The sequence below is a fragment of the Cebidichthys violaceus genome, unplaced genomic scaffold (genome assembly GCF_023349555.1).
Source record: "Cebidichthys violaceus isolate CVI_PGR_0920_01 unplaced genomic scaffold, fCebVio1.0.p SCAF_19, whole genome shotgun sequence".
Taxonomy (NCBI): domain Eukaryota; kingdom Metazoa; phylum Chordata; class Actinopteri; order Perciformes; family Stichaeidae; genus Cebidichthys; species Cebidichthys violaceus.
Window position 1 is genome coordinate 105,001 of NW_027176361.1, and position 26,323 is coordinate 131,323.

Here is a 26,323-nt window from a genome sequence, read left to right on the forward strand (position 1 = left end):
CCTGATCATATTATATTCATTTTAAACGTCTAATATGTAATATGATGTCTATATAACATGAATAATTCATGACTCACGTGACCTTTTAGAGATTTTAAAGTTGTGAAATTTATCAGAATGTTGAAACGTTTCTGTGTGAAGAGTCGAAAGAAAAACGTTACACCAGAGTGAAGAACAATCAGAGTGAAGGTTAGTGGAGGAAACAAGAGGATTTCATGATACATACAGTATATATATACACTCTATATACTGTATGTATACTGTATATATACTGTATGTACATATATATATATATATATATATATATATATATATGTATATATGTGTACATACAGTATATAATAACACTCATGTGACACAAAGCAGAGACTCCTCGGATCAAACTGAAGGTTCACATGAATCTGAATAAGGAATACATGATGTATAAATACATAAATACATGTATATTATGTGAGTAGGACTTCATTATTATTCAGTATTAATACATCAGAGTTTATTAGCTCACGAGGGATCTGTCACAACTAATCATGTGAAATAAACGTAGTGAAGTTTAAAGTACAATGTTTCCCTCCGATGTACAAGTATAAAGTTACATAAAATGTAAATACTCAAGTAAAGCAGAAGTACCTCAAGTACTGTACTTCAGTACTTGAAGAGTCTAAATGAGCACAAAGTTCTTCAAAGTTCACCAGACTGATGCATTTAACTTCAAAATGTACACTTTACTCTGGGGGGCACGAGGACCTCCACGAGGACCTCCACAAGGACCTCCACAAGGACACGAGGACATCCACGAGGACCTCCATGAGGACCTCCACGAGGACACAAGGACATCCACGAGGACCTCCACGAGGACCTCCACAAGGACACGAGGACATCCACGAGGACCTCCATGAGGACCTCCACGAGGACCTCCACAAGGACACAAGGACATCCACGAGGACCTCCACGAGGACCTCCACAAGGACACGAGGACATCCACGAGGACCTCCATGAGGACACGAGGACATCCACGAGGACACGAGGACCTCCACGAGGACCTCCACGAGGCCCGGGTTTTAAAAAGGTCCTGTGGACAACACGGCCTATTATATTTTGTACAGGACGTTCAGGGGCTTCAGGAGACCTCGTGCTTCCTCATCGGTAGTGGACCCTCGTGGGTCCGTCCATCAGAAATGGACCAGTCCAGAGTGTGGATTGGGCGGCGGTCCTGGGGCCACCTCCTGGAGCAGGTTCCGGTCCAGCTGCCTGCTGATTGAGTAGTGCTGGACCAAAGACTCGTCGGTCCAGTCTGTCCTGGACAGCAGCTGGTCCACGTGAGGCCCCAGGGTCCTGTGTGGAAGAGAGTATGGACTAATAGTGGGGTCCCGCTCTAGCAGTGACGCTCCAGGACCTTGATGTGGCCCATCGGGTCCATAAGGTGCACCCGTCAGTATAGAAGGGTCCCGGTCCAGGGCGGTCTGCAGGCCCTGGGTCTGCTCGCCCAGTTGGTACAGCTGTTTTTTATGGACCTGAATGTGGTCCTGGTGGTCTAGTCTAGCATGGCACAGCTGCTTTTTGTGAATCTGTAGCTGGTCCTGCTGGTCAAACTGGGTCGCGTACTGCTGTTTCTTCTTATTGTGAATGTTGTCTAGGTCTTGGTGGTCCATCTGGGCCTGGTACTGTTGTTTCTTCTGGTTGTGGGTGTGGTCCTTGCCCTGTTGGTCCGTTTGGTCCTGGTACTGTTGCTGCTTCTTTTGGTTCTGGATCTGGTCTTGCTGTTCCTGGTTCTCCTGATGGTCCATCTGGGCATGGAACTGCTGCTTCTTTTGACTCTGGATCTGGTTGTGCACCTGGTTCTTGATGTCTTTCCAGTGTCGTCCTCTGAGGACCGGCTCCAGGTCCAGACAGCGCTGACAGACCTCCTTCCCTGGTACTGACTGGACCAGCACGTGAACTCCCAACTGTCTCCAGACCGCCTCCTTCTCTGCAGAAGACCACGGGCGTCGTCGGACCTTCCCAGGAGCCACAGGGACTGAAAGACAGAAAGGTGGTGAGACAAAAGGGGGTCTGAACATAAATCAGTGACAGATTTGTGCTCAGCTGAATCCAGGTGGACCCACCTGTAGTCTGCAGCCTGGACTCTGGTGGACTCATGGAGGTCACCGGTCTGTTACTGCTCTGAGATGAAACTACAGGTAGAGAGACAGACCAGGTCAATAAGCTCCATCTAGTGGACAACTAGAGTCATTATGTATTCTGATGAGGGGTCGTCATCTGTGTTCAGGTTCAGGATCAGGACTCACCCTCTGGTCTGGGGTCAGACTGCTCTTTACACTTCCCACCTCTTGATTGGACCAATCGTTTCTTCAGCTTGGCGCCGACTGTGGCGGCTAGAAAAAGTCACAAATATCTTCAATGGTTTGATCTGAAACCTGAACCCCAACAGAGAGTCTCGGTTCAAACTCTCGGACAAAGCTGAAGAACTTGTAACCAGACCACCCCCCGGTGTTACCTGTGTTGGGGTCTGGGTTCAGCAGACCCAGGTTGTCCCATTCTCTCCCCAGCAGGTGGTAGAAGTCCGTGGTCTTGGCTGCAGCTTCCCAGTCTCCATCCTGCAGACTTTCTCCGATTGCAATCTCACAAACCGTCTTCAACGTGGTCTTCACCGCCAGCGGAGGGCGGCTCCACCGGTATCCGGAGGTCTTTCTGGCGGCGGCCAAAGACAGACTGAGGCGACCCGGAGCCAGAAGGTCTTGCAGGTTCTGGACGCCGGAGTCCAGAGATTTAGCAGCCAGGAGGAATCGGCCGAGCTCCCTCAGCTTCTGGCTCACATAGTCGTACCTCCTCTGGCTGCCATCTTGGTTCCCCATCAACTTGTTTCCGTATTTACAGATCAACCAATCGGACTTAACCTGAACAGAACGAGGAACAGCAGGGGGTCAACACAGAGACAGGTAGGGAGACGGACAGAAGGGCAGATGGGCAGACAGACAGACGGACAGATGGACAGACGGACCTGGTGTGAGACGTGGTCCTGGTTCATACGGTGCAGGACTTCGCTGCAGCTCTCAGACGCTCCGCTGGATATTGGAAGCAGGCGAGATGCTGCCGCCTGGACCCGGATCCTCTTCCTGGGCTGGTCCGCTCCCGGGTCAGAGGTCACAGTTTGATCCACAATGGGGTCAGAGATCATGGGCCGCTTGGTGTCTCCTGAGGGGTCAGAGGGTCGTGAAGGTGTATCCTCTGAGGACTCGTCGGTCCCGTCGGCTGCTGGATCGCAGGCCGACTTACCTGTGGGGTCAGAGGTCGTGTCTTTCGCCAGGTCAGAGGTCGTGGAGGCGGAGTCTCTGGAGGGGTTGGAGGTCATGGAGGCGGAGTCTCTGGAGGGGTCGGAGGTCAGCTTCTTACGACAGGACGCTTGATGTTTCCAGAGATCAGCACGAAGGAAAAACCCGAGGCAGAGCGGACACGGGAGGTAGTTCCTCGCATCCACGTCCTCTGAGGGCTGACGCCACGGCACGATCTCTCCACTGCCCTGTCTGATCACCTGAGGGACAGACAGGTAGACAGACAGACAGGTTAGCAGGCAGACAGGTAGACAGGTGAACAGACAGGTGAACCGACAGACAAACAGGTGAACAGAGAGGTAGACAGACAGACAGGTAAACAGACAGGTGAACAGGTAAACAGAGAGGCAGACAGGTGAACAGGTAGACAGGTGAACAAACAGGCAGACAGGTGAACAGACAGGTGAACAGACAGGTAGACAGACAGACAGGTGAACGAACCTCTATGTTGTGCATGTAGTTGCCTCTGCAGCGTAGGTGCTCCAGCAGCAGGTGTCGTTGTTTGGAGCCGGTCGGTAGTTTGCTGGCGGACTCTACTTCCTGTTGGTCGGCGTGTTTGGTGAGCAGGTGACGAGCGATCTTCACCTGAGGACGCCGACAGAACACGCAGTAATGTTTCTTATCCCAACGCCGCTTCCCGTCGCTGCTCGTCCTCTTCACCGTCACGCCCTCCTTCTTCTCCTCCTGGCCCCGCCTCTTCTCCTTCTGGCCCCGCCTCTTATCTCCGGGACACCGCCGTTTCTCCGCAGGGCCCCGCCTCTTCGCCCTCTGGCCTCGCCTCCCTACGACGGCGGCCCGACGCCGCGTCCGGTGGGCGGCGGGCTTTGAGGGTTCATCCTCAGGAGACAACGTCTGGTCCGAGGAGTGGAGCTCCGTCTTGTTCGCCATGGAACCTCAGAGTGGTCTCCACGGTAACAGAGCCCTGACGATCAAACATACAGGTGAACATCAACAGGTGAGATGATTTCTACCTGAGGTCAGGTCTAACCTCAGGGGAACACGACTCATTAAAGTTAATCATAACTTTTTCATTAATTTTCACGAAGATCCAATCTGTTATTAGGAGGAGACACCTAGTCCCTCTGGTCCATCTGGTCCTCCTGGTCCTTTTGGTCCCTCTGGTTTTTGGTCCTTATAGACTTTCTAGTCCTTTTGGTCCTTCTGGTCCTTCTGATCCTTCTGGTCCTTCTGGTCCTGCTGGACCCTCTGGTCCCTCTGGTCCTGCTGGACCTTCTCGTCCTTCTGGTCCATCTGGTCCTTCTGGTCCCTCTGGTTTTTGGTCCTTATAGACTTACTAGTCCTTTTGGTCCTTCTGGTCCTTCTGATCCTTCTGTTCCTGCTGGACCCTCTCGTCCTTCTGGTCCCTCTGGTCCTTCTTGTCCTTCTGGTCCCTCTGGTCCATGTGCTCACCTGGTCTCTACACCTTCAACACCTCCACAGCTCAAACGGCACCCATCATCGCACTGCTTCAGTGATCTAGTTCACTGTAGTTTAGTAGATCATCTCTGGTTCTGAGTAAAACCTGCGTGGACTCACTTCTCCAACAACTATACGTACTTATCACATGATAATAACCGACCAAAAATGGGTGACCGTGGCTAAGTGGAGAACAGGGCCACCTTTCAATCAGAGGGTCGGTGGTTCGATCCCCGGCTCCTGCTCTACTAGTCTCATGTCAATGTGTCCTTGAGCAAGACACTTAACCCCAAATTTGCTCCCGTAGCTGCGTCTACGGTGTGTAGATAGATACTGAATTGTAAGTCGCTTTGGATAAAAGCGTCTGATAAATGACTGTAATGTAATGTAATGTAATAACAATACATACTTATTATCACATGATAACAATACGTACTTATTATCACATGATAACAATACGTACTTATTATCACATGATAACAATACGTACTTATTATCACATGATAACAATACGTAGTTATCACATGATAACACGTAGTTATCACATGATAACAACAACAACAATACGTACTTATCACATGATAATAACAATACGTACTTATTATCACATGATAACAATACATACTTATTATCACATGATAATAACAATACGTAGTTATTATCACATGATAACAAAAACTATACGTACTTATCACATGATAATAACAATACGTACTTAATATCACATGATGATAATACGTAGTTATTATTACATGATAACAATACGTACTTAATATCACATAACAATACGTACTTAATATCACATGATAACAATACGTACTTATTATCACATGATAACAATACGTACTTATTATCACATGATAACAATACGTACTTATTATCACATAACAATACGTACTTATTATCACATAACAATACGTACTTATTATCACATGATAACAATACGTACTTATTATCACATGATAACAATACGTACTTATTATCACATGATAACAATACGTACTTATTATCACATGATAACAATACGTACTTATTATCACATGATAATAACAATACGTACTTATTATCACATGATAACAAAAACTATACGTACTTATCACATGATAATAACAATACGTACTTAATATCACATGATAACAATACATAGTTATTATCACATAATAACAATACGTACTTAATATCACATGATAACAATGCGTAGTTATTATCACATGATAATAACAATACGTACTTATTACATAATAACAATACGTACTTATTATCACATGATAATAACAATACGTACTTATTATCACATGATAATAACAATACGTACTTATTATCACATGATAACAATACGTACTTATTATCACATGATAATAACAATACGTACTTATCACATGATAACAATACGTACTTATTATCACATGATAATAACAATACGTACTTATCACATGATAACAATACGTAATTATTATCACATGATAATAACAATATGTACTTATTACCACATGATAATAACAATACGTACTTATTATCACATGACAATAACAATATGTACTTACTACATGATAATAACAATACGTACTTATTACATGATAATAACAATACGTACTTATTACATGATAATAACAATACGTACTTATCACATGATAACAATACGTAGTTATTATCACATGATAATAACAATACGTACTTATCACATGATAACAATACGTACTTATTATCACATGATAATAACAATATGTACTTACTACATGATAATAACAATACGTACTTATGTCACATGATAATAACAATACGTACTTATTATCACATGATAACAATAATACGTACTTATTGTCACATGATAATAACAATACGTACTTATTACATGATAATAACAATACATACTTATTATCACATGATAACAACAATACGTACTTATTGTCACATGATAATAACAATACGTACTTATTGTCACATGATAATAACAATACATACTTATTATCACATGATAATAACAATACGTACTTATTGTCACATGATAATAACAATACGTACTTATTGTCACATGATAATAACAATACGTACTTATTGTCACATGATAATAACAATACGTACTTATTATCACATGATACTAACAATACGTACTTATTACATGATAATAACAATACGTACTTATTGTCACATGATAATAACAATACGTACTTATCACATGATAATCACAATATGTACTTATTACATGATAATAATACATACTTATTATCACATGATAATAACAATACGTACTTATTACATGATAATAACAATACGTACTTATTATCACATGATAATAACTGATATGATAAACAAGTCCTCTAGAAGAACATGATGGATGTCCACCCTTTAAACCTGTAACCCTCCAGACATGTAAACAAACATGTGGTTCATTAAGAACCTCGTTAGGACTGGTTCTTAAGGACTGGTTCTTAAGGACCGCATGTCTGTTTACATGTGGTGATTACATGTGGACCATTAAGAACCTCATCAGGACTGGTTCTTAAGGACTGGTTCTTAAGGACCACATGTCTGTTTACATGTGGACCAGCTCTACTGTTCGATCCCCGGATCCTCTCCGTCACCTCGTTTAATGAGCAGAGAGTCTTACCGTTCGGAGAGAAGCTGAAGTCGGTTAGCCGAACACTAAATGAGATGTTTTCTGAATGGAGTCTGGTGCTGCCTCCTCCTCTCTGCACCACTCTAGTGGACATGGGACCTCCGGGTCCAGGTTTAGGGTCCAGGTGGTTTAGGGTTTCTGTGTTCAGACGGACTCACACTAACCGATGAATAAACACGTCGATGATGACAGACCGATCATGGAGGTCAGACAGCGGACAGGAGCCCGTCATTGGACGGCGTGTCCGATAATGGAAGCGTATTTACCTTCGGACTAGATGCTAACGGCTAGCAGCATCGTGTCTGTTAGCATTTAGGGAGCTAACGTGTAGCTAGCTAACATCTAGTGACGTCAAACAGACGCAGAGGAGAAACGAACAGCTGATAACAAACACAATGAGACAGAAAATCAACTTAAAACACCTGAAACGGTCCTCACCGTGAGGCGGTCCTTCTTCTTCTACGGTTTCCTTTAGTTCTTACAGCGACACACCGCCACCTACTGACCAAGACTGGTTATAATACTATAGACTGTTTATATCAACTATAGACTGTTTATAACAACTATAGACTGTTTATATAGACTGTTTATAACAACTATAGACTGTTTATATCAACTATAGACTGTTTATAATAACTATAGACTGTTTATATCAACTATAGACTGTTTATATCAACTATAGACTGTTTATAACAACTATAGACTGTTGATATCAACTATACTGTTTATAACAACTATAGACTGTTTATATCAACTATAGACTGTTTATAATAACTATAGACTGTTTATATCAACTATAGACTGTTTATAACAACTATAGACTGTTGATATCAACTATACTGTTTATAACAACTATAGACTGTTTATATCAACTATACTGTTTATAACAACTATAGACTGTTTATAACAACTATAGACTGTTTATAACAACTATAGACTGTTTATAACAACTATAGACTGTTGATATCAACTATACTGTTTATAACAACTATAGACTGTTGATATCAACTATACTGTTTATAACAACTATAGACTGTTTATAACAACTATAGACTGTTGATATCAACTATACTGTTTATAACAACTATAGACTGTTTATATCAACTATAGACTGTTTATAATAACTATAGACTGTTTATATCAACTATAGACTGTTTATAAAAACTATAGACTGTTTATATCAACTATAGACTGTTTATAACAACTATAGACTGTTTATAACAACTATAGACTGTATATATCAACTATACTGTTTATAACAACTATAGACTGTTTATATAGACTGTTTATATCAACTATAGACTGTTAATATTAACTATAGACTGCTTATTACATTACATTACATTACATTACAGTCATTTAGCAGACGCTTTTATCCAAAGCGACTTACAATAAGTGTATTCAACATTGGTAATCAAAAGAACTACTAGTCACCAGAAGTCATAAGTGCATCTCCTTTAAACATACATCTAAGAGCCTGAAGCAGAGCATAACTCAGAGCCAAAGTACAGTGCAGAAACAAACGAATACAATAAGTGCAACAAACCAATACAAATACAATAAGTGCTGAGTGGAAGGATCAGGGTAGTACTTCCTGCAGCGAGTGCATTGAGATGGGCAGCGACTCTGCTGTCCTGACGTCAGTGGGAAGTTCATTCCACCATTGTGAGGCCAGGACAGAAAACAGCCATGACCGGGTCCATCGGCTGCCAGGACCTCTGAGCGACGGGGCAGCCAATCGCCCTGAGGCAGCAGAGAGAAGTGGTCGGGCGGGGGTGTGGGTCTTGACCGTGGCCTGGAGATAGGAAGGAGCTGTTCCTTTCACTGCCCTGTATTCTAGCACCAGAGTCTTAAACTGGATACGAGCTCTTACAGGTAGCCAGTGTAGAGAACAGAGAAGGAAAGTTGTGTGGGAGAACTTGGGGCGATTGAACACCAAGCGAGCTGCGGCTTTCTGGACAAGCTCCAGAGGTCTGATGGCCGACGCCGGGGCTCCGGCGAGTAGAGAGTTGCAGTAGTCCAGGCGGGAGATGATGAGAGCCTGGATGAGAACCTGCGCCGTCTCGTCAGTGAGGAAGAGGAGAATCCTCCTGATGTTGTAGAGCAGGAATCTGCAGGAGCGTGTGACGGATGCAATGTTTGCCGAGAATGACAGTTGGTCATCCAGGGTCACACCCAGGTTCCTCTCAGTCCGAGTTGGCGTCACCACGGTATCATCAATGGTGATGGACAGGTCCCGGTGCGGGCAACCCTTCCCCGGGAGGAACAGTAGCTCAGTTTTGTCTAGGTTGAGCTTGAGGTGGTGTGTCGTCATCCACTTCCAGATGTCAGCCAAACACGCAGCGATGCGCGTCTCCACTTGGGTGTCACCGGGGGGAAATGACCCGTCAGGTAGGATGCAAACAGGGAGAGTGCAGAGCCTGAGACGCCCATCCCCTCGAGGGTGGAGAGGAGGATCTGATGGTTCACAGTGTCAAATGCCGCAGACAAGTCCAGGAGAATCAGGACAGAGGAGAGAGAGTTAGCTCTCGCAGCGTGAAGCGACTCTGTCACCGCAAGGAGGGCCGTCTCTGTCGAGTGACCCACTTTGAACCCGGACTGGTGGGGGTCCAAAAGGCTGTTTTGGTGGAGATAGGAAGACAGTTGGTTAAAGACAGCACGTTCAAGTGTTTTGGATAGAAAGGGTAGAAGAGAAACCGGTCTGAAGTTCTTGACATCAGAGGGGTCAAGTGATGGTTTCTTCAGAAGGGGGGTGACTCTGGCGGCCTTGAAGGCCGTGGGAAAGCATCCTGAAACAAGAGATGTGTTGATGAGGTGGGTGAGGAAAGGAAGGAGTTCAGTCGCAATAGACTGAAGAAGAGGGGAAGGGATCGGGTCAAGGGAGCACGTGGTGGGGCGGTTAGATGTAACAAGGTTGAGGACCTTGTTAGGGGAGAGAGGAGCCAGAAAGGGTAAGATGGGGTGTGGAGATGGGAGGGAGAGCTGTGGGGCAGGATTGGACAGGGAGAGAGGGGCTGAGAGAAGGAGGATCTGATATCGTTTACCTTCTTGTCAAAGAAGTTGTCAAAATCATCAGGGAGAAGGGAGGAAGTAGGAGGAGGGGGTGGGGGTTGGAGGAGTGAAGTGAAAGTTTCAAAGAGTTTTTTAGGATTGGAAGCAGAGGTTAGGATTTTAGAGCGGAAGAACGCAGCTTTAGCAGTAGATAGAGAGGAGGAGAAAGTGGAAAGAAGAGATTGGAAGTTAAGAAGGTCCTCCGAGAGTTTGCCTTTATAACAACTATAGACTGTTTATAACAACCATAGACTGTGTATATCAACTATAGACTGTTTATATCAACTATAGACTGTTTATAACAACTATAGACTGTTTATATCAACTATAGACTGTTTATATCAACTATAGACTGTTTATAACAACTATAGACTGTTTATAACAACCATAGAATGTTTATAACACAATACACTCCGATAAACATAAGTACTGTGTGAGTAATAGTACTTTGATTAACAGTAATACTGTGTAAGTAATAGTACTGTGATAAACTGTAGTACTGTGTGAGTAATAGTACTTTGTGATAAACTGTAGTACTGTGTGAGTAATAGTACTGTGTGAGTAATAGTACTTTGACTAACAGTAATACTGTGTGAGTAATAGTACTGCAATAAACTGTAGTACTGTGTGAGTAATAGTACTTTGTGATAAACTGTAGTACTGTGTGAGTAATAGTACTGCGATAAACTGTAGTATTGTGTAAGTAATAGTACTTTGTGATAAACTGATAAACAGGTGACACATGAGACGTCATCACACGGGATACGTCACAGGCTGCAGGGGGCGGGGTCTGTCTTGATGAAACCGCTCTGTGATTGGCGGTGTAAGGGGAGCAGATGTGACGTCATGCCGTGTTTGGGGGAGGAGGAGTGAACCGTCATGTCTCACTCCGTCTGTCTCTCCGTCTCTCGGTGTCGTCTCACCGATCATCATCATCATCATCATCATCATCGATCCACCGGATAGATTCTCCCTCACCGACCACCGTCTTTAAACTCGAAGCAGCAGCAGCGGCGGGAGGCTCGTGCTCGTGCTCGTGCCGTCATAACGGGAACATCGCGCACCGTCTGAGTCCACAGACCGACCTCCATCTTCATCCTCTTCATCATCATGTCCGGTACCAAGGAGGAGGACCGTAAAGGATCCGGCGAGTGGCGGGAATTCTTCTGGAACCCGAGAACTCACGAGCTGCTGGGCCGAACCGCCTCGAGCTGGGGTGAGTCACGTTACTGTCTACTCTCGTTACTCTCGTTACTCCCGTTACTCCCCCCCCCCCCCCCCCCCCCCACCGGTCTGTCTCCCTATAATGAGCCTCTCGACCTTAATTTAAATAATGTTATCGATGAATAATAAGAATAATATTACATGATAATATATCATTATATAATTTTATAATTATTATTATTATATGATAATAGTACTATTATCAGATAATAGATAATAGTACTATTATCAGATAATATTATATACATAATACATATTATATATAATACATACATAAATACATATAATATAATATTATATTATTGTTATTATATGATCATATTATCATATAATATTATATATATATATAATACTTATTATATTATATGTATTTATATTATATTATAAATATTATATATAATATTTATTGTATTATATATTAGTTATTGTATTATATATACTGTATATATTACTAAAGCTGTGTATGAATACTAATATTAGTTTAAATTGTGTTTATTTCTCTATGTCTCTCAAATCAATAATCTCAGGAATGTTAACGTATTTATTAACGTTCTCTAATCAGAATTATCAGAAATATGATGATTGTAAATTAATCATTAGGTTCCTACTTCTAACAAGTGATCAAAGTGATCAACAGCACCTTAAAGCTACAAGAACCTGTAGACAACTACGACTCCCATGGTGCATTTCACCAGCAAACAACTAATGACAGAGCTCCGTGTTCAGATTAAGATTAAGCCGTTTTATAATCTGCAATTTAAATGTACGAACAAGTCACCCGTACGGAACAGTCACCTGTACCGAACAGTCACCCGTAAGAACAAGTCACCTGTACAGAACAGTCACCTGTACGGAACAGTCACCTGTACGGAACAGTCATCTGTACGGACCAGTCACCCGTAAGAACAAGTCACCTGTATGGAACAGTCACCTGTACCGAACAGTCACCCGTAAGAACAAGTCACCTGTACGGAACAGTCATCTGTACGGAACAGTCACCGGTAAGAACAAGTCACCTGTACGGAACAGTCATCTGTACGGAACAGTCACCCGTAAGAACAAGTCACCTGTACCGAACAGTCACCTGTACCGAACAGTCACCTGTACCGAACAGTCACCCGTAAGAACAAGTCACCTGTACGGAACAGTCACCTGTACGGAACAGTCACCTGTACGGAACAGTTACCTGTACGGAACAGTCATCTGTACGGAACAGTCACCCGTAAGAACAAGTCACCTGTACGGAACAGTCACCTGTACGGAACAGTTACCTGTACGGAACAGTCATCTGTACGGAACAGTCACCCATAAGAACAAGTCACCTGTACGGAACAGTCACCTGTACAGAACAGTCACCTGTACGAAACAGTCACCTGTACCGAACAGTCACCTGTACCGAACAGTCACCTGTACCGAACAGTCACCTGTAAGAACAAGTCACCTGTACGGAACAGTCACCTGTACGGAACAGTCACCCGTAAGAAGAAGTTACCTGTACGGAACAGTTACCTGTACGGAACAGTCACCTCTACGGAACAGTTACCTGTTACCTGTACGGAACAGTTACCTGTACGGACAGTCTTTATGTCAGTGATATAAACTGATCTGAAGTCTGCTCTTGCTTTACATAACTACACTCTGATGATGTCATATTTCCCATCATGCATCAGGGCATTCAATGTGGCCTTGATGGAGACTGAAGGACACACACACACACAACTGAAGTCAAGTAAACGACCTTAGAGAGCAGCATTACTGAGTGAGTGTGTGTGTGTGTATTTGTGTTAATCTGGATTAAGAAGACAGACGAGGTTGATTGGACTGTAATATATCCACACACACACACACACACACACACACACACACACACACACACACACGTTGGTAGTAAAGTACTTGTGAGGACCCTGATTGAATCTGATGAAACATTACTTTAAAGTCAGAATTAGTTTTCAGTATAAAGATGAGCAGTGAAGGGAAACAATCAGTCAAACGTTAAACTGACTTCTGTTAATGTAAAAGTGACCTACAAGAAGAAGAGGAGAGAGAGCGAGAGAGAGAGAGAGAGAGCTGGTACAGAGAGATTATACCCTCCCCCGCTCCTCCCCAACACACACTGAATGTAGGTCATCAGCAGGGGGCGGGGCTAAAGAGGATTATAAAGATGATATTTAGAGGATGAAAGTGCTCTACTTTATAATTAAAACCCCTCCCCCTTTGTCTCCCCTTTGTCTCCCCCCTCAGGTCTGATCCTGCTCTTCTACCTGGTCTTCTACCTGTTTCTGGCGGGCATGTTTGTTCTCACCATGTACATCATGCTGCTGACGCTCGATGACTACAAGCCCACCTGGCAGGACCGCCTGGAGACTCCAGGTAACGATGGTGATAACTGGTTAACGAGGTTCAGCCTGTGACTGGTTAACGAGGTTCAGCCTGTGATTGGTTAATGAGCCTCAGCCTGTGACTGGTTAACGAGGCTCAGCCTGTGACTGGTTAACGAGGCTCAGCCTGTGACTGGTTAACGAGGCTCAGCCTTTGACTGGTTAACGAGGCTCAGCCTTTGACTGGTTAACGAGGCTCAGCCTTTGACTGGTTAACGAGGCTCAGCCTTTGACTGGTTAACGAGGCTCAGCCTGTGACTGGTTAACGAGGTTCAGCCTGTGACTGGTTAACGAGGCTCAGCCTTTGACTGGTTAACGAGGTTCAGCCTGTGACTGGTTAACGAGGCTCAGCCTGTGACTGGTTAACGAGGCTCAGCCTTTGACTGGTTAACGAGGTTCAGCCTGTGACTGGTTAACGAGGTTCAGCCTGTGACTGGTTACCGAGGCTCAGCCTGTGACTGGTTAACGAGGCTCAGCCTTTGACTGGTTAACGAGGTTCAGCCTGTGACTGGTTAACGAGGTTCAGCCTGTGACTGGTTAACGAGGTTCAGCCTGTGACTGGTTAACGAGGTTCAGCCTGTGACTGGTTAACGAGGTTCAGCCTGTGACTGGTTACCGAGGCTCAGCCTGTGACTGGTTAACGAGGCTCAGCCTTTGACTGGTTAACGAGGTTCAGCCTTTGACTGGTTAACGAGGTTCAGCCTGTGACTGGTTAACGAGGTTCAGCCTGTGACTGGTTAACGAGGACGTGTGCTCTCATGTTTCAGGGATGATGATTCGTCCAAAGGGAGACCAGCTGGAGATCAGTTTCTCCGTCTCAGAATCTGAGAGCTGGAACGGTTTCATCCAGAACCTCGACCGCTTCCTGACTCGTAAGATTCACGTTATAACATTTAACGATGTCATCACTCGTTACATGTATTTATATATAGTAATATATATTATCTCTATGTCTCTCTGTCTGTCTGTCTGCCTCTCTGTCTGTCTGTCTGCAGCGTACGACGACAGCTATCAGGTTCAGACCAACGATAACTGTTCTCCAGATCAATACTTCATTCAAGAGGACAGTGGAGAGGTAAACCTGTCTGTCTGTCTGTCTGTCTATCTGACAGGTGAAGGGTGAGACAGCCAGTCTATCTCTCCACCTGCCTGTGTCACCCTCCACCTTTCTAGTTCTTTGCCTGCCTGTCTGTCTCACCCTCTGCCCGTCTCACTCTCCCCCTGCCTGTCTGTCTGCAGGTCAGGAACAACCCAAAGCGTTCGTGTCAGTTTAATCGGACGATGTTGGAGGAATGTTCAGGAATCTCTGATCGCTTCTTTGGTTACAGCAGCGGTCAGCCGTGTGTCCTCATCAAACTGAACCGGGTTCGTCTATCAACACGTCAACATAAAGATACACATATATACACACACATATATATATATATATATATATATATATATATATATGTATATCATACAATACATACAGTTGTGGTCAAAAGTTGACATACACTTGTAAAGAACATAATGTCATGGCTCTCTTGAGTTTCCAGTTATTTCTACAACTGATTTTTCTCTGATAGAGTGATTGGAACAGATACTTCTTTGTCACAAAAAACATTCATGAAGTTTGGTTCTTTCATGACTTTATTATGGGTTAACAGAAAAAGTGACAAAATCTGCTGGGTCAAAAATATACATACAGCAACATGAATTAGCAATTTTGGTGACTTAGAAAGTTGTGTCAATGAAATGAGCTTCATAGCATGGCCTCTTAACTTCTTGTGAGTGATTATGAGTGACTACAGCCGGTGACTTCTCTGAGGCCATTTAAATAGGGCTCATTGGATACAAACGCCCACAAACGCTACAATGGGAAAGTCAAAGGAGCTCAGCGTGGATCTGAAAAAGCGAATCATTGACTTGAACAAGTCAGGAAAGTCACTTGGAGCCATTTCAAAGCAGCTGCAGGTCCCAAGAGCAACAGTGCAAACAATTGTTTGTAAGTATAAAGTGCACGGCACTGTTTTGTCACTGCCACGATCAGGAAGAAAACGCAAGCTATCACCTGCTGCTGAGAGAAAATTGGTCAGGAGGGTGAAGAGTCAACCGAGAACCACCAAAAAGCAGATCTGCCAAGAATTAGAAGCTGCTGGAACACAGGTGTCAGTGTCCACAGTCAAGCGTGTTTTGCATCTCCATGGACTGAGAGGCTGCCGTGCAAGAAGGAAGCCCTCGCTCCAAAAGCGGCACCTTAAGGCTCGACTGAAGTTTGCTGCTGATCACGTGGACAAAGATAAGACCTTCTGGAGGAAAGTTCTGTGGTTAGACGAAACAAAAATCGAGCTGTTTGGCCACAATGCCCAGCAATATGTTTGGAGGAGAAAAGGTGAGGCCTTTAACCCCAAGAACACCATGCCTACCGTCAAGCACGGTGGTGGTAGTATTATGCTGTGGGGCTGTTTTGCTGCCAATGAAACTGGTGCTTTACAGAGAGTAAATGGGATAATGAAGAAGGAGGATTACCTTCAAATTCTTCAAGATAACCTAAAATCATCAGCCCGAAGGTTGGGTCTTGGGCGCAGTTGGGTGTTCCGACAGGACAATGACCCCAAACACACATCAAAAGTGGTAATGGAATGGCTAAATCAGGCTAGAATTAGGGTTTTAGAATGGCCTTCCCAAAGTCCTGACTTAAATCCCACTGAGAACATGTGGACAATGCTGAAGAAACAAGTCCATGTCAGAAAGCCATCAAATTTAACTGAACTGCACCAATTCTGTCAAGAGGAGTGGTCAAAGATTCAACGAGAAGCTTGCCAGAAGCTTGTGGATGGCTACCAAAAGCGCCTAATTGAAGTGAAAATGGCCAAGGAACATGTAACCAAATATTAGCACTGCTGTATGTATATTTTTGACCCAGCAGATTTGATCACTTTTTCTGTTAACCCATAATAAAGTCATGAAAGAACCAAACTTCATGAATGTTTTTTGTGACAGAAGTATTTGTTCCAATCACTCTATCAGAGAAAAATCAGAGTTGTAGAAATAACTGGAAACTCAAGACAGCCATGACATTATGTTCTTTACAAGTGTATGTAAACTTTTGACCACAACTGTATATATCATACAAAGAGTCTCCTGACCTGTCTGTCCACCTGTCTGTCCCTACAGGTGATCGGTATGTTGCCGGGGAAGGACGGTCAGTCTCCTTATGTCACCTGTGGAGCAAAGGTCTGAATCTGTCTGTCTGTCTGTCTGTCTGTCTGAATCTGTCTGTCTGCTACATCCTGTCTCAGTGTTGTACTGTTGAGTGTTTTTATGTGAACTACACTCACCTGATTGAACTACAAGGACGACACTCTGATACCGGCAGCAGGTTTGTGATCGATGAACAACGTGACACCATCGCGTCAACAGGATGTAGACGTTCTCTTTAGAGAGGAGAACGTCTACTAGACGGACAACGTGACACCATCGCGTCAACAGGATGTAGACGTTCTCTTTAGAGAGGAGAACGTCTAGTAGACGGACAACGTGACACCATCGCGTCAACAGGATGTATACGTTCTCTTTAGAGAGGAGAACGTCTAGTAGACGGACAACGTGACACCATCGCGTCAACAGGATGTATACGTTCTCTTTAGAGAGGAGAACGTCTAGTAGACGGACAACGTGACACCATCGCGTCAACAGGATGTATACGTTCTCTTTAGAGAGGAGAACATCTAGTAGACGGACAACGTGACACCATCGCGTCAACAGGATGTCGACGTTCTCTTTAGAGAAGAACGTCTAGTAGACGGACAACGTGACACCATCGCGTCAACAGGATGTATACGTTCTCTTTAGAGAGGAGAACGTCTAGTAGACGGACAACGTGACACCATCGCGTCAACAGGATGTAGACGTTCTCTTTAGAGAGGAGAACGTCTAGTAGACGGACAACGTGACACCATCGCATCAACAGGATGCCGACGTTCTCTTTAGAGAAGAACGTCTAGTAGACGGACAACGTGACACCATCGCGTCAACAGGATGTATACGTTCTCTTTAGAGAGGAGAACGTCTAGTAGACGGACAACGTGACACCATCGCGTCAACAGGATGTAGACGTTCTCTTTAGAGAGGAGAACGTCTAGTAGACGGACAACGTGACACCATCGCATCAACAGGATGCCGACGTTCTCTTTAGAGAAGAACGTCTAGTAGACGGACAAAGTGACACCATCGCGTCAACAGGATGTATACGTTCTCTTTAGAGAGGAGAACATCTAGTAGACGGACAACGTGACACCATCGCGTCAACAGGATGTCAACGTTCTCTTTAGAGAGGAGAACGTCTAGTAGACGGACAACGTGACACCATCGCGTCAACAGGATGTCGACGTTCTCTTTAGAGAAGAACGTCTAGTAGACGGACAATGTGACACCATCGCGTCAACAGGATGTATACGTTCTCTTTAGAGAGGAGAACGTCTAGTAGACGGACAACGTGACACCATCGCGTCAACAGGATGTCGACGTTCTCTTTAGAGAGGAGAACGTCTAGTAGACGGACAATGTGACACCATCGCGTCAACAGGATGTATACGTTCTCTTTAGAGAGGAGAACGTCTAGTAGACGGACAACGTGACACCATCGCGTCAACAGGATGTAGACGTTCTCTTTAGAGAGGAGAACGTCTAGTAGACGGACAACGTGACACCATCGCGTCAACAGGATGTATACGTTCTCTTTAGAGAGGAGAACGTCTAGTAGACGGACAACGTGACACCATCGCGTCAACAGGATGTATACGTTCTCTTTAGAGAGGAGAACGTCTAGTAGACGGACAACGTGACACCATTACATCAACAGGATGTCGACGTTCTCTTTAGAGAGGAGGACGTCTAGTAGACGGACAACGTCAAACCTTTGATCACTTCCTGAATACAGGAGAGCCTGAAGAACCGGTCCCCTTTACAGGGGAGGAGATCCGTCTGTCTGTCTGTCCGTCCGTCCGTCCGTCCATCTCATCTGCTGTCTCCATCTTGTCATCCTTCATCATCAGAGGTACAGAGTGGAGGAAGATGAGTGGGTAAGAACAGTAGACAAGAAGATTGTAGAACCTAGAACCAGAGACAAAATGTAAAACCACAGAGTCACAACGTAGAACCACGGAGTTACAATGTAGAACCACAGAGTCACAATGTAGAACCACAGAGTTACAATGTAGAACCACAGAGTCACAATGTAGAACCACAGAGTTACAATGTAGAACCACAGAGTTACAATGTAGAACCAGAGTTACAACGTAGAACCAGAGTTACAACGTAAAACCAGAGTTACAACGTAGAACCACAGATTCACAACGTAGAACCACAGAGACGCAACATAGAACCACAGAGTCACAACACAGAACCACAGATTCACAACGTAGAACCACAGATTCACAACGTAGAACTACAGAGACGCAACGCAGGACCACAGAGACGCAACGTAGAACCACAGAGACGCAACGGAGGACCACAGAGACGCAACGTAGAACCACAGAGACACAACATAGAACCACAGATTCACAACGTAGAACCACAGAGTTACAATGTAGAATCACAGAGTTACAACGTAGAGCAACAGATTCACAACGTAGAACCACAGAGACGCAACATAAAACCACAGAGTCACAACACAGAACCACAGATTCACAACGTAGAACCACAGATTCACAACGTAGAACTACAGAGACGCAACGCAGGACCACAGAGACGCAACGTAGAACCACAGAGACGCAACGGAGGACCACAGAGACGCAACGTAGAACCACAGAGACACAACATAGAACCACAGATTCACAACGTAGAACCACAGAGACACAATGTAGAACCACAGAGACGCAACATAGAACCACAGATTCATTACATTACATTACATTACAGTCATTTAGCAGACGCTTTTATCCAAAGCGAATTACAATAAGTGCATTCAACATTGGTAATCAAAAGAACTACTAGTCACCAGAAGTCATAAGTACATTTCCTTCTCCAAACAAGCATCAAAGAGCATGAAGCACAGCATAACTCAGAGCCAAAGTACAGTGCAGAAACAAGAAAAACAGTTAGTGCTATAAGTAGTACGAATACAATAAGTGCAACAAGCTAGTATGAAAACAATAAGCGCTAAGTGGAAGGCTCAGGGTAGCACTTCCTGAAGAGGTGGGTTTTCAGCCTGCGCCGAAAGATGGGCAGCGAATCCGCTGTCCTGACGTCAGTGGGAAGTTCATTCCACCATTGTGGGGCCAGGACAGAAAACAGCCGTGACCGGGTCCATCGGCTGCCAGGACCTCTGAGCGACGGGGCAGCCAATCGCCCTGAGGCAGCAGAGAGAAGTGGTCGGGCGGGGGTGTGGGTCTTGACCGTGGCCTGGAGATAGGAAGGAGCTGTTCCTTTCACTGCCCTGTATTCTAGCACCAGAGTCTTAAACTGGATACGAGCTCTTACAGGTAGCCAGTGTAGAGAACAGAGAAAGGAAGTTGTGTGGGAGAACTTGGGGCGATTGAACACCAGGCGAGCTGCAGCTTTCTGGACAAGCTCCAGAGGTCTGATGGCCGACGCCGGGGCTCCGGCGAGTAGAGAGTTGCAGTAGTCCAGGTGGGAGATGACGAGAGCCTGGATGAGAACCTGCGCCGTCTCGTCAGTCAGGAAGGGACGAATCCTCCTGATGTTGTAGAGCAGGAATCTGCAGGAGCGTGTAACGGATGAAATGTTTGCCGAGAATGACAGTTGGTCATCCAGGGTCACACCCAGGTTCCTCGCGGTCCGAGTTGGCGTCACCACGGTATCATCAATGGTGATGGACAGGTCCCGGTGCGGGCAACCCTTTCCCGGGAGGAACAGTAGCTCAGTTTTGTCTAGGTTGAGCTTGAGGTGGTGTGTCGTCATCCACTTCGAGATGTCAGCCAAACATGCAGCGATGCGCGTCTCCACTTGGGTGTCACTGGGGGGAAACGACAAGACCAGCTGGGTGTCATCGGCATAACAATGGTAGGAGAAGTCATGCAAGCGAATAACAGAACCCAGAGATGTTGTGTAGAGCGAGAAGAGAAGGGGGCCAAGGACCGACCCTTGCGGAACCCCCGTAGTCAGCATGCGTGGTTCCGACACGGCCCCCCTCCAGGTCACCTGGTAGGATCGACCCGTCAGGTAGGATGCAAACAGGGAGAGTGCAGAGCCTGAGACGCCCATCCCCTCGAGGGATGAGAGGAGGATTTGATGGTTCACAGTGTCAAACGCCGCAGACAAGTCCAGGAGAATCAGGACAGAGGAGAGAGAGTTAGCTCTCGCGGCGTGAAGCGACTCTGTCACCGCAAGGAGGGCCGTCTCTGTCGAGTGACCCACTTTGAACCCGGACTGGTGGGGGTCCAAAAGGCTGTTTTGGTGGAGATAGGAAGACAGTTGGTTAAAGACAGCACGTTCAAGTGTTTTGGATAGAAAGGGTAGAAGAGAAACCGGTCTGAAGTTCTTGACATCAGAGGGGTCAAGTGATGGTTTCTTCAGAAGGGGGGTGACTCTGGCGGTCTTGAAGGCCGTGGGAAAGCATCCTGAAGCAAGAGATGTGTTGATGAGGTGGGTGAGGAAAGGAAGGAGTTCAGTCGCAATAGACTGAAGAAGAGGGGAAGGGATCGGGTCAAGGGAGCACGTGGTGGGGCGGTTAGATGTAACAAGGTTGAGGACCTCGTTAGGGGAGAGAGGAGCCAGAAAGGGTAAGATGGGGCGTGGAGATGGCAGGGAGAGCTGTGGGGGCAGGATTGGACAGGGAGAGAGGGGCTGAGAGAAGGAGGATCTGATATCGTTTACCTTCTTGTCAAAGAAGTTGGCAAAATCATCAGGAAAAAGGAAGGAAGTAGGAGGAGAGGGTGGGGGTTGGAGGAATGAAGTGAAAGTTTCAAAGAGTTTTTTAGGATTGGAAGCAGAGGTTAGGATTTTAGAGCGGAAGAACGCAGCTTTAGCAGTAGATAGAAAGGAGGAAAAAGTGGAAAGAAGAGCTTGGAAGTTAAGAAGGTCCTCCGGGAGTTTGCCTTTTCTTCATTTACGCTCAGCCTCTCTTAGGCTCCGTCTATCAGTACGCACTGAGTCCGACAGCCACGGGGCAGGTGGAGTTGGGCGTGGAGGCCTGGAGGTGAAGGGACAGAGTTTGTCCAAAGTAGAAGTTAGGGTGGAGAGGAGAAGATCAGTAGAAGTATCAGGGGATAGGAGAGAGAAGGATTCAGGGTCAGGGAGAGCAGAGGTGACAGAAGAGGAAAGATCAGCAGGGGAGAGGGAGCGGAGATGACTCCGGGTAGAAACCATGTGGGTAGGTGGAGGAAGTGATGGAGCAGAGGATAGGGAGAGGGAGTAGGACATGAAATAGTGGTCGGAGAGCTGGAGGGGAGTGACAGAGAGGTTAGCAGTAGAACAGTGCCTAGTGAAGATAAGATCCAGCTGGTTGCCGGCCTTGTGGGTAGGAGGAGAAGAAGAGTGGTAAAGGTCAAAGGAGGAGAGGAATGAAAGAAGAGGTTCAAGCTTGTCGGTCTGGATGTTGAAGTCACCGAGCAGGATGAGCGCCGAGCCGTCGTCATGGAAGTGCGAGACTAATGTGTCGAGCTCCTCCAGGAACTCACCAAGAGGCCCTGGTGGGCGATACGCAACAGCAATGGTGAGCTTGACTGGATAAGTGACAGTAACAGCATGAAATTCGAAAGAGGATGGGGAGAACTGAGGAACAGAGACAAGAGAGTATTTCCATTTTGGGGAAATTAGCAGGCCAGTACCACCACCCCGCCTCGCAGCTCTGGGAGTGTGAGAGAAAGAGTACACATCTGACAGAGCTGAGGGTGTGGTGGTGTTTTCTGGTGTGATCCAGGTCTCAGTTAGAGCAAGAAAGTTAAGGGAGAGCAAGGAAGCGTAACCCGAGATGAACTCAGCTTTCGGCACTGCCGACTGGCAGTTCCAGAGCCCCCCCGCCACCACTCGCTCGCCCCGAGCTGAGAGAGTAGGATAGATGAGGTTAGTGGGGTCGCGGCTCCTGAAAGCTGCCCAATGTCTACGTGACCGCCGGGCAGAGGACCGGACAGAAATAGGATGCAGACACATGGTAGTACACGCTGGAGAAGTCTCAGCTTGACGAAGTCGGGCTTGAAAAAGTCGGCCTGTTGCCTTCGTTTGCCAGACGCTTGAAAGCTGACGCTTCCAGCTGTGGTGAAGTACAGCTATCTACTGATTGCTCATTGTCTGCCAGGAGTGGAAGCTCCTCCTTTGCAATCAGTGAACCAGGCTTGATCAAACAAGCCGTTTCAAACAAGCAGAAACTCAGATAGCACTTCACAACTGAGGCCACTGAGACCTAGGCCTAAGTACAGCTATCGAGACAGTTCAAAGCAGGTTACTTTAAAACAGGCCTAAGTACAGTTTAAAGAGTAAGAACAAGATACTTATCAAATGCAGGTGAGTTTAGAAGTTCAGCTGGTCCACCAGGAGATAGATACACAGGAGATGGATACACTGAACGATTCACAAAGTAGAACCACAGAGATGCAACGTAGAACCACAGATTCACAACGAAGAGCCACAGAGTCAAAATGTAGAACCACAGAGTCACAACGTAGAACCACAGAGACACAACGTAGAACCACAGAGACGCAACATAGAACCACAGATTCACAACGTAGAACCACAGAGACGCAACGCAGGACCACAGAGAAGCAACGTAGAACCACAGAGACGCAACGTAGAACCACAGAGACGCAACGTAGAACCACAGAGACGCAACGCAGGACCACAGAGAAGCAACGCAGGACCACAGAGAAGCAACGTAGAACCACAGAGACGCAACGTAGAACCACAGAGACGCAACGTAGGACCACAGAGACGCTACGTAGAACCACAGAGACGCAACATAGAACCACAGATTCACAACATAGAACCACAGAGACACAACATAGGACCACAGATTCACAACGTAGAACCACAGAGATGCAACGTAGAACCACAGATTCACAATGAAGAGCCACAGAGTTAAAATGTAGAACCACAGAGTCACAACATAGAACATCAACAGCAGCTGTCTTGGTTAAAGTTTCTGTCTGAACTGAGGTATTGATCTCTGTGTGTGTGTGTGTGTGTGTGTGTGTGTGTGTGTGTGTGTGTGTGTGTGTGTGTGTGTGTGTGTGTATGTGTGTGTGCAGAGGGAGGACGGTGATAAGATCGGACCTCTGGCATACTACCCTCCCAACGGGACCTTTAACCTCATGTACTACCCGTACTATGGCAAGAAAGCTCAGGTAACTCAACACACTGTAGATCACGTTCATAGATCTCATGGATTCTCCTAGATCTACTTCACTAAATCAATCATGTGTTCATCTCAGAAGGATCCAGTAGACCCAGTAGACCAGTAAACCAGTAGACCCAGTAGACCAGTAGAGCAGTAGACCCAGTAGACCAGTAGAGCAGTAGACCCAGTAGACCAGTAGACTAGTAGACCCAGTAGACCAGTAGAGCAGTAGACCAGTAAACCAGTAGACCAGTAGACCAGTAGACCCAGTAAACCAGTAGAGCAGTAGACCAGTAAACCAGTAGACCAGTAGACCAGTAGAGCAGTAGAGCAGTAGACCCAGTAGAGCAGTAGAGCAGTAGACCAGTAGAGCAGTAGACCAGTAGACCAGTAGAGCAGTAGACCAGTAGACCAGTAGACCCAGTAGACCAGTAGACCCAGTAGACCAGTAGACCAGTAGAGCAGTAGACCAGTAGAGCAGTAGAGCAGTAGACCCAGTAGACCAGTAGAGCAGTAGACCAGTAGACCAGTAAAGCAGTAGACCAGTAGAGCAGTAGAGCAGTAGAGCAGTAGACCCAGTAGACCAGTAGAGCAGTAGACCAGTAGACCAGTAGACCAGTAGAGCAGTAGACCAGTAGACCATGGTCTCAGGTACACATTACTTCCTTATTGAACGAGTGAGACTATACTGAGGACAGTGAATAACTCAGTGTGTGATGTGTTCAATGTCTCAGGTGAACTACACTCAGCCGCTTGTGGCCGTGAAGTTCCTGAACGCCTCTCTGAACACCGACATCGATGTTGAGTGTAAAATCAACTCCAACACTCTCACTGAAGGAAGCGAGAGAGACAAGTTCGCTGGACGGGTTTCCTTCAAACTGAGAATCAACGACAAATAGACACACACACACACACACACACACACACACACACACACACTAAAGCTGCACAATCTGCCCTCAAACACACCTGTTGTGTATTTATCGATTTACGTATTTTAAACGGACCGATTGTCGTCTCGTTTTGTATTTCTGACCCTCAAACCGACCAATCGGCACACACACCAGCTGTGATGTCACTGATGGACTGACTTCACCTCCGTCAGAGTATTGTCACTTATTTATTACTTATTTGTTTGTTTGTTTATTTATGATGACGTGTTTGTCTTTTGTAAACAGTTTTACAGATTCCTGAACCGGTTATTTTAACTGGTCGGTCTCCTTGTGTGTTGCCACGGAAGCAGCTGAATCCAGGGCCAATCAGACGCCAGCTTTAGTAACCATGGCAACATGTTGATGTCATATCTTTTGTTTTGTCTCGTTGGTTAATTAGTAACTTGAGGAGTTAGTGAACTTAGTTGAGTTAGGAAGTCGTTACGTGTTTTTTTTGTTTTTGTTTATTGTTGTCATCACGTGGATGAGCATGACAACTGTTACCATGACAACCAGGCCATGTGACACCCCCCGTGTCCTCACCTGTCAATCACTCTCGTCTTACCACCTGGACACGCCCCTCCCACCTGTACTGCTCTCAACCAATCGTCTTCCTCTAAAGAGTCAGATCGTCCTGCTGTATGATGTCATACGATACTTCTTTGTGATTGGTTGATTTATCCTGCCTGAAAATGTCCTTGTGTTTAAAACAATAAAAAAAAATTAAAGAAATTAAAGAAAAACGACAAAACCAACCCGTCTGTGTGGTTAAGGAGAGAGACATAGGGGACATCTCAAGTCTCTAGTTTATATTTGATATGTTTATGATTCAGTATCTGATTTAAATATATGTTCATAGATCTGAACAACAAAAGGATCACAAACTACTTCCTTCATTTGTTAGAAAGATTTGTCTTTTCATGATCTCATATTTCCCTCAATAACTTTTATTATGGAAACAATTAAAGTGAGAGAGCTGAGAGACTAAACACTGTAATATATATATATATATTATATATATATATATATATTATATAATATATAGAGCTGGAGAGATGAAACACGTTTTACATCATATATCATTATTTCATTCAGTCACG

At 45.4% G+C, this 26,323-nt stretch overlaps 3 protein-coding genes across 7 annotated transcripts; 1 reads left to right on the forward strand and 2 right to left on the reverse strand.

Annotated features, from left to right (window-relative positions):
- Positions 1 to 73: 73 nt before the first annotated feature.
- On the reverse strand, positions 74 to 7,940 carry LOC137874358 (uncharacterized). Of its 5 annotated transcripts, none has more exons than XR_011103296.1 (7): positions 3,771 to 5,207; positions 2,999 to 3,529; positions 2,495 to 2,894; positions 2,286 to 2,372; positions 2,103 to 2,171; positions 845 to 2,014; positions 74 to 744 (listed from the first exon to the last, which is right to left on the reverse strand). XR_011103296.1 is itself a non-coding variant. In XM_068712998.1 (7 exons), exons 2-7 carry the CDS (start codon positions 4,215 to 4,217, stop codon positions 1,170 to 1,172), a joined length of 2,379 nt encoding a protein of 792 aa, XP_068569099.1. In that variant the 5' UTR covers positions 4,218 to 4,251; positions 7,801 to 7,940; the 3' UTR covers positions 74 to 1,169. The 5 variants fall into 5 exon arrangements, 3 of the variants coding, with proteins under 3 accessions (XP_068569099.1, XP_068569100.1, XP_068569101.1); XM_068712998.1 differs by adding an exon at positions 7,801 to 7,940 and having other exon boundaries at positions 74 to 2,014; positions 3,771 to 4,251; XM_068712999.1 differs by adding an exon at positions 7,354 to 7,791 and having other exon boundaries at positions 74 to 2,014; positions 3,771 to 4,251.
- Positions 7,941 to 8,802: 862 nt separating this feature from the next.
- Positions 8,803 to 18,961, reverse strand: LOC137874363 (uncharacterized). Its single transcript, XM_068713006.1, has 2 exons — positions 18,917 to 18,961; positions 8,803 to 9,979 (listed from the first exon to the last, which is right to left on the reverse strand). Exon 2 carries the CDS (start codon positions 9,674 to 9,676, stop codon positions 8,942 to 8,944), a length of 735 nt encoding a protein of 244 aa, XP_068569107.1. The 5' UTR covers positions 9,677 to 9,979; positions 18,917 to 18,961; the 3' UTR covers positions 8,803 to 8,941.
- Positions 11,265 to 26,010, forward strand: atp1b2a (ATPase Na+/K+ transporting subunit beta 2a). The gene is made up of 8 exons (XM_068713005.1): positions 11,265 to 11,629; positions 13,882 to 14,010; positions 14,786 to 14,890; positions 15,014 to 15,093; positions 15,258 to 15,383; positions 17,175 to 17,234; positions 24,203 to 24,298; positions 25,026 to 26,010. The coding sequence occupies exons 1-8, from the start codon at positions 11,524 to 11,526 to the stop codon at positions 25,188 to 25,190; spliced, it is 867 nt and encodes a 288-aa protein (XP_068569106.1). The 5' UTR covers positions 11,265 to 11,523; the 3' UTR covers positions 25,191 to 26,010.
- Positions 26,011 to 26,323: the final 313 nt, after the last annotated feature.

Excerpts from the sequence above, each read along its gene's own strand:
- LOC137874358 (XM_068712998.1), bottom strand. The coding sequence starts at position 4,217 with ATGGCGAACAAGACGGAGCTCCACTCCTCGGACCAGACGTTGTCTCCT. Across the intron at positions 3,530-3,770 it reads ACTACATGCACAACATAGAG|GTGATCAGACAGGGCAGTGG; the intron begins GTTCGTTCACCT and ends TCTGTCCCTCAG. Across the intron at positions 2,373-2,494 it reads GAACCCAGACCCCAACACAG|CCGCCACAGTCGGCGCCAAG; the intron begins GTAACACCGGGG and ends GACTTTTTCTAG.
- LOC137874363 (XM_068713006.1), bottom strand. The coding sequence starts at position 9,676 with ATGACGACACACCACCTCAAGCTCAACCTAGACAAAACTGAGCTACTG.
- atp1b2a (XM_068713005.1), top strand. The coding sequence starts at position 11,524 with ATGTCCGGTACCAAGGAGGAGGACCGTAAAGGATCCGGCGAGTGGCGG. Across the intron at positions 14,011-14,785 it reads GGACCGCCTGGAGACTCCAG|GGATGATGATTCGTCCAAAG; the intron begins GTAACGATGGTG and ends CTCATGTTTCAG. Across the intron at positions 15,384-17,174 it reads TCCTCATCAAACTGAACCGG|GTGATCGGTATGTTGCCGGG; the intron begins GTTCGTCTATCA and ends CTGTCCCTACAG.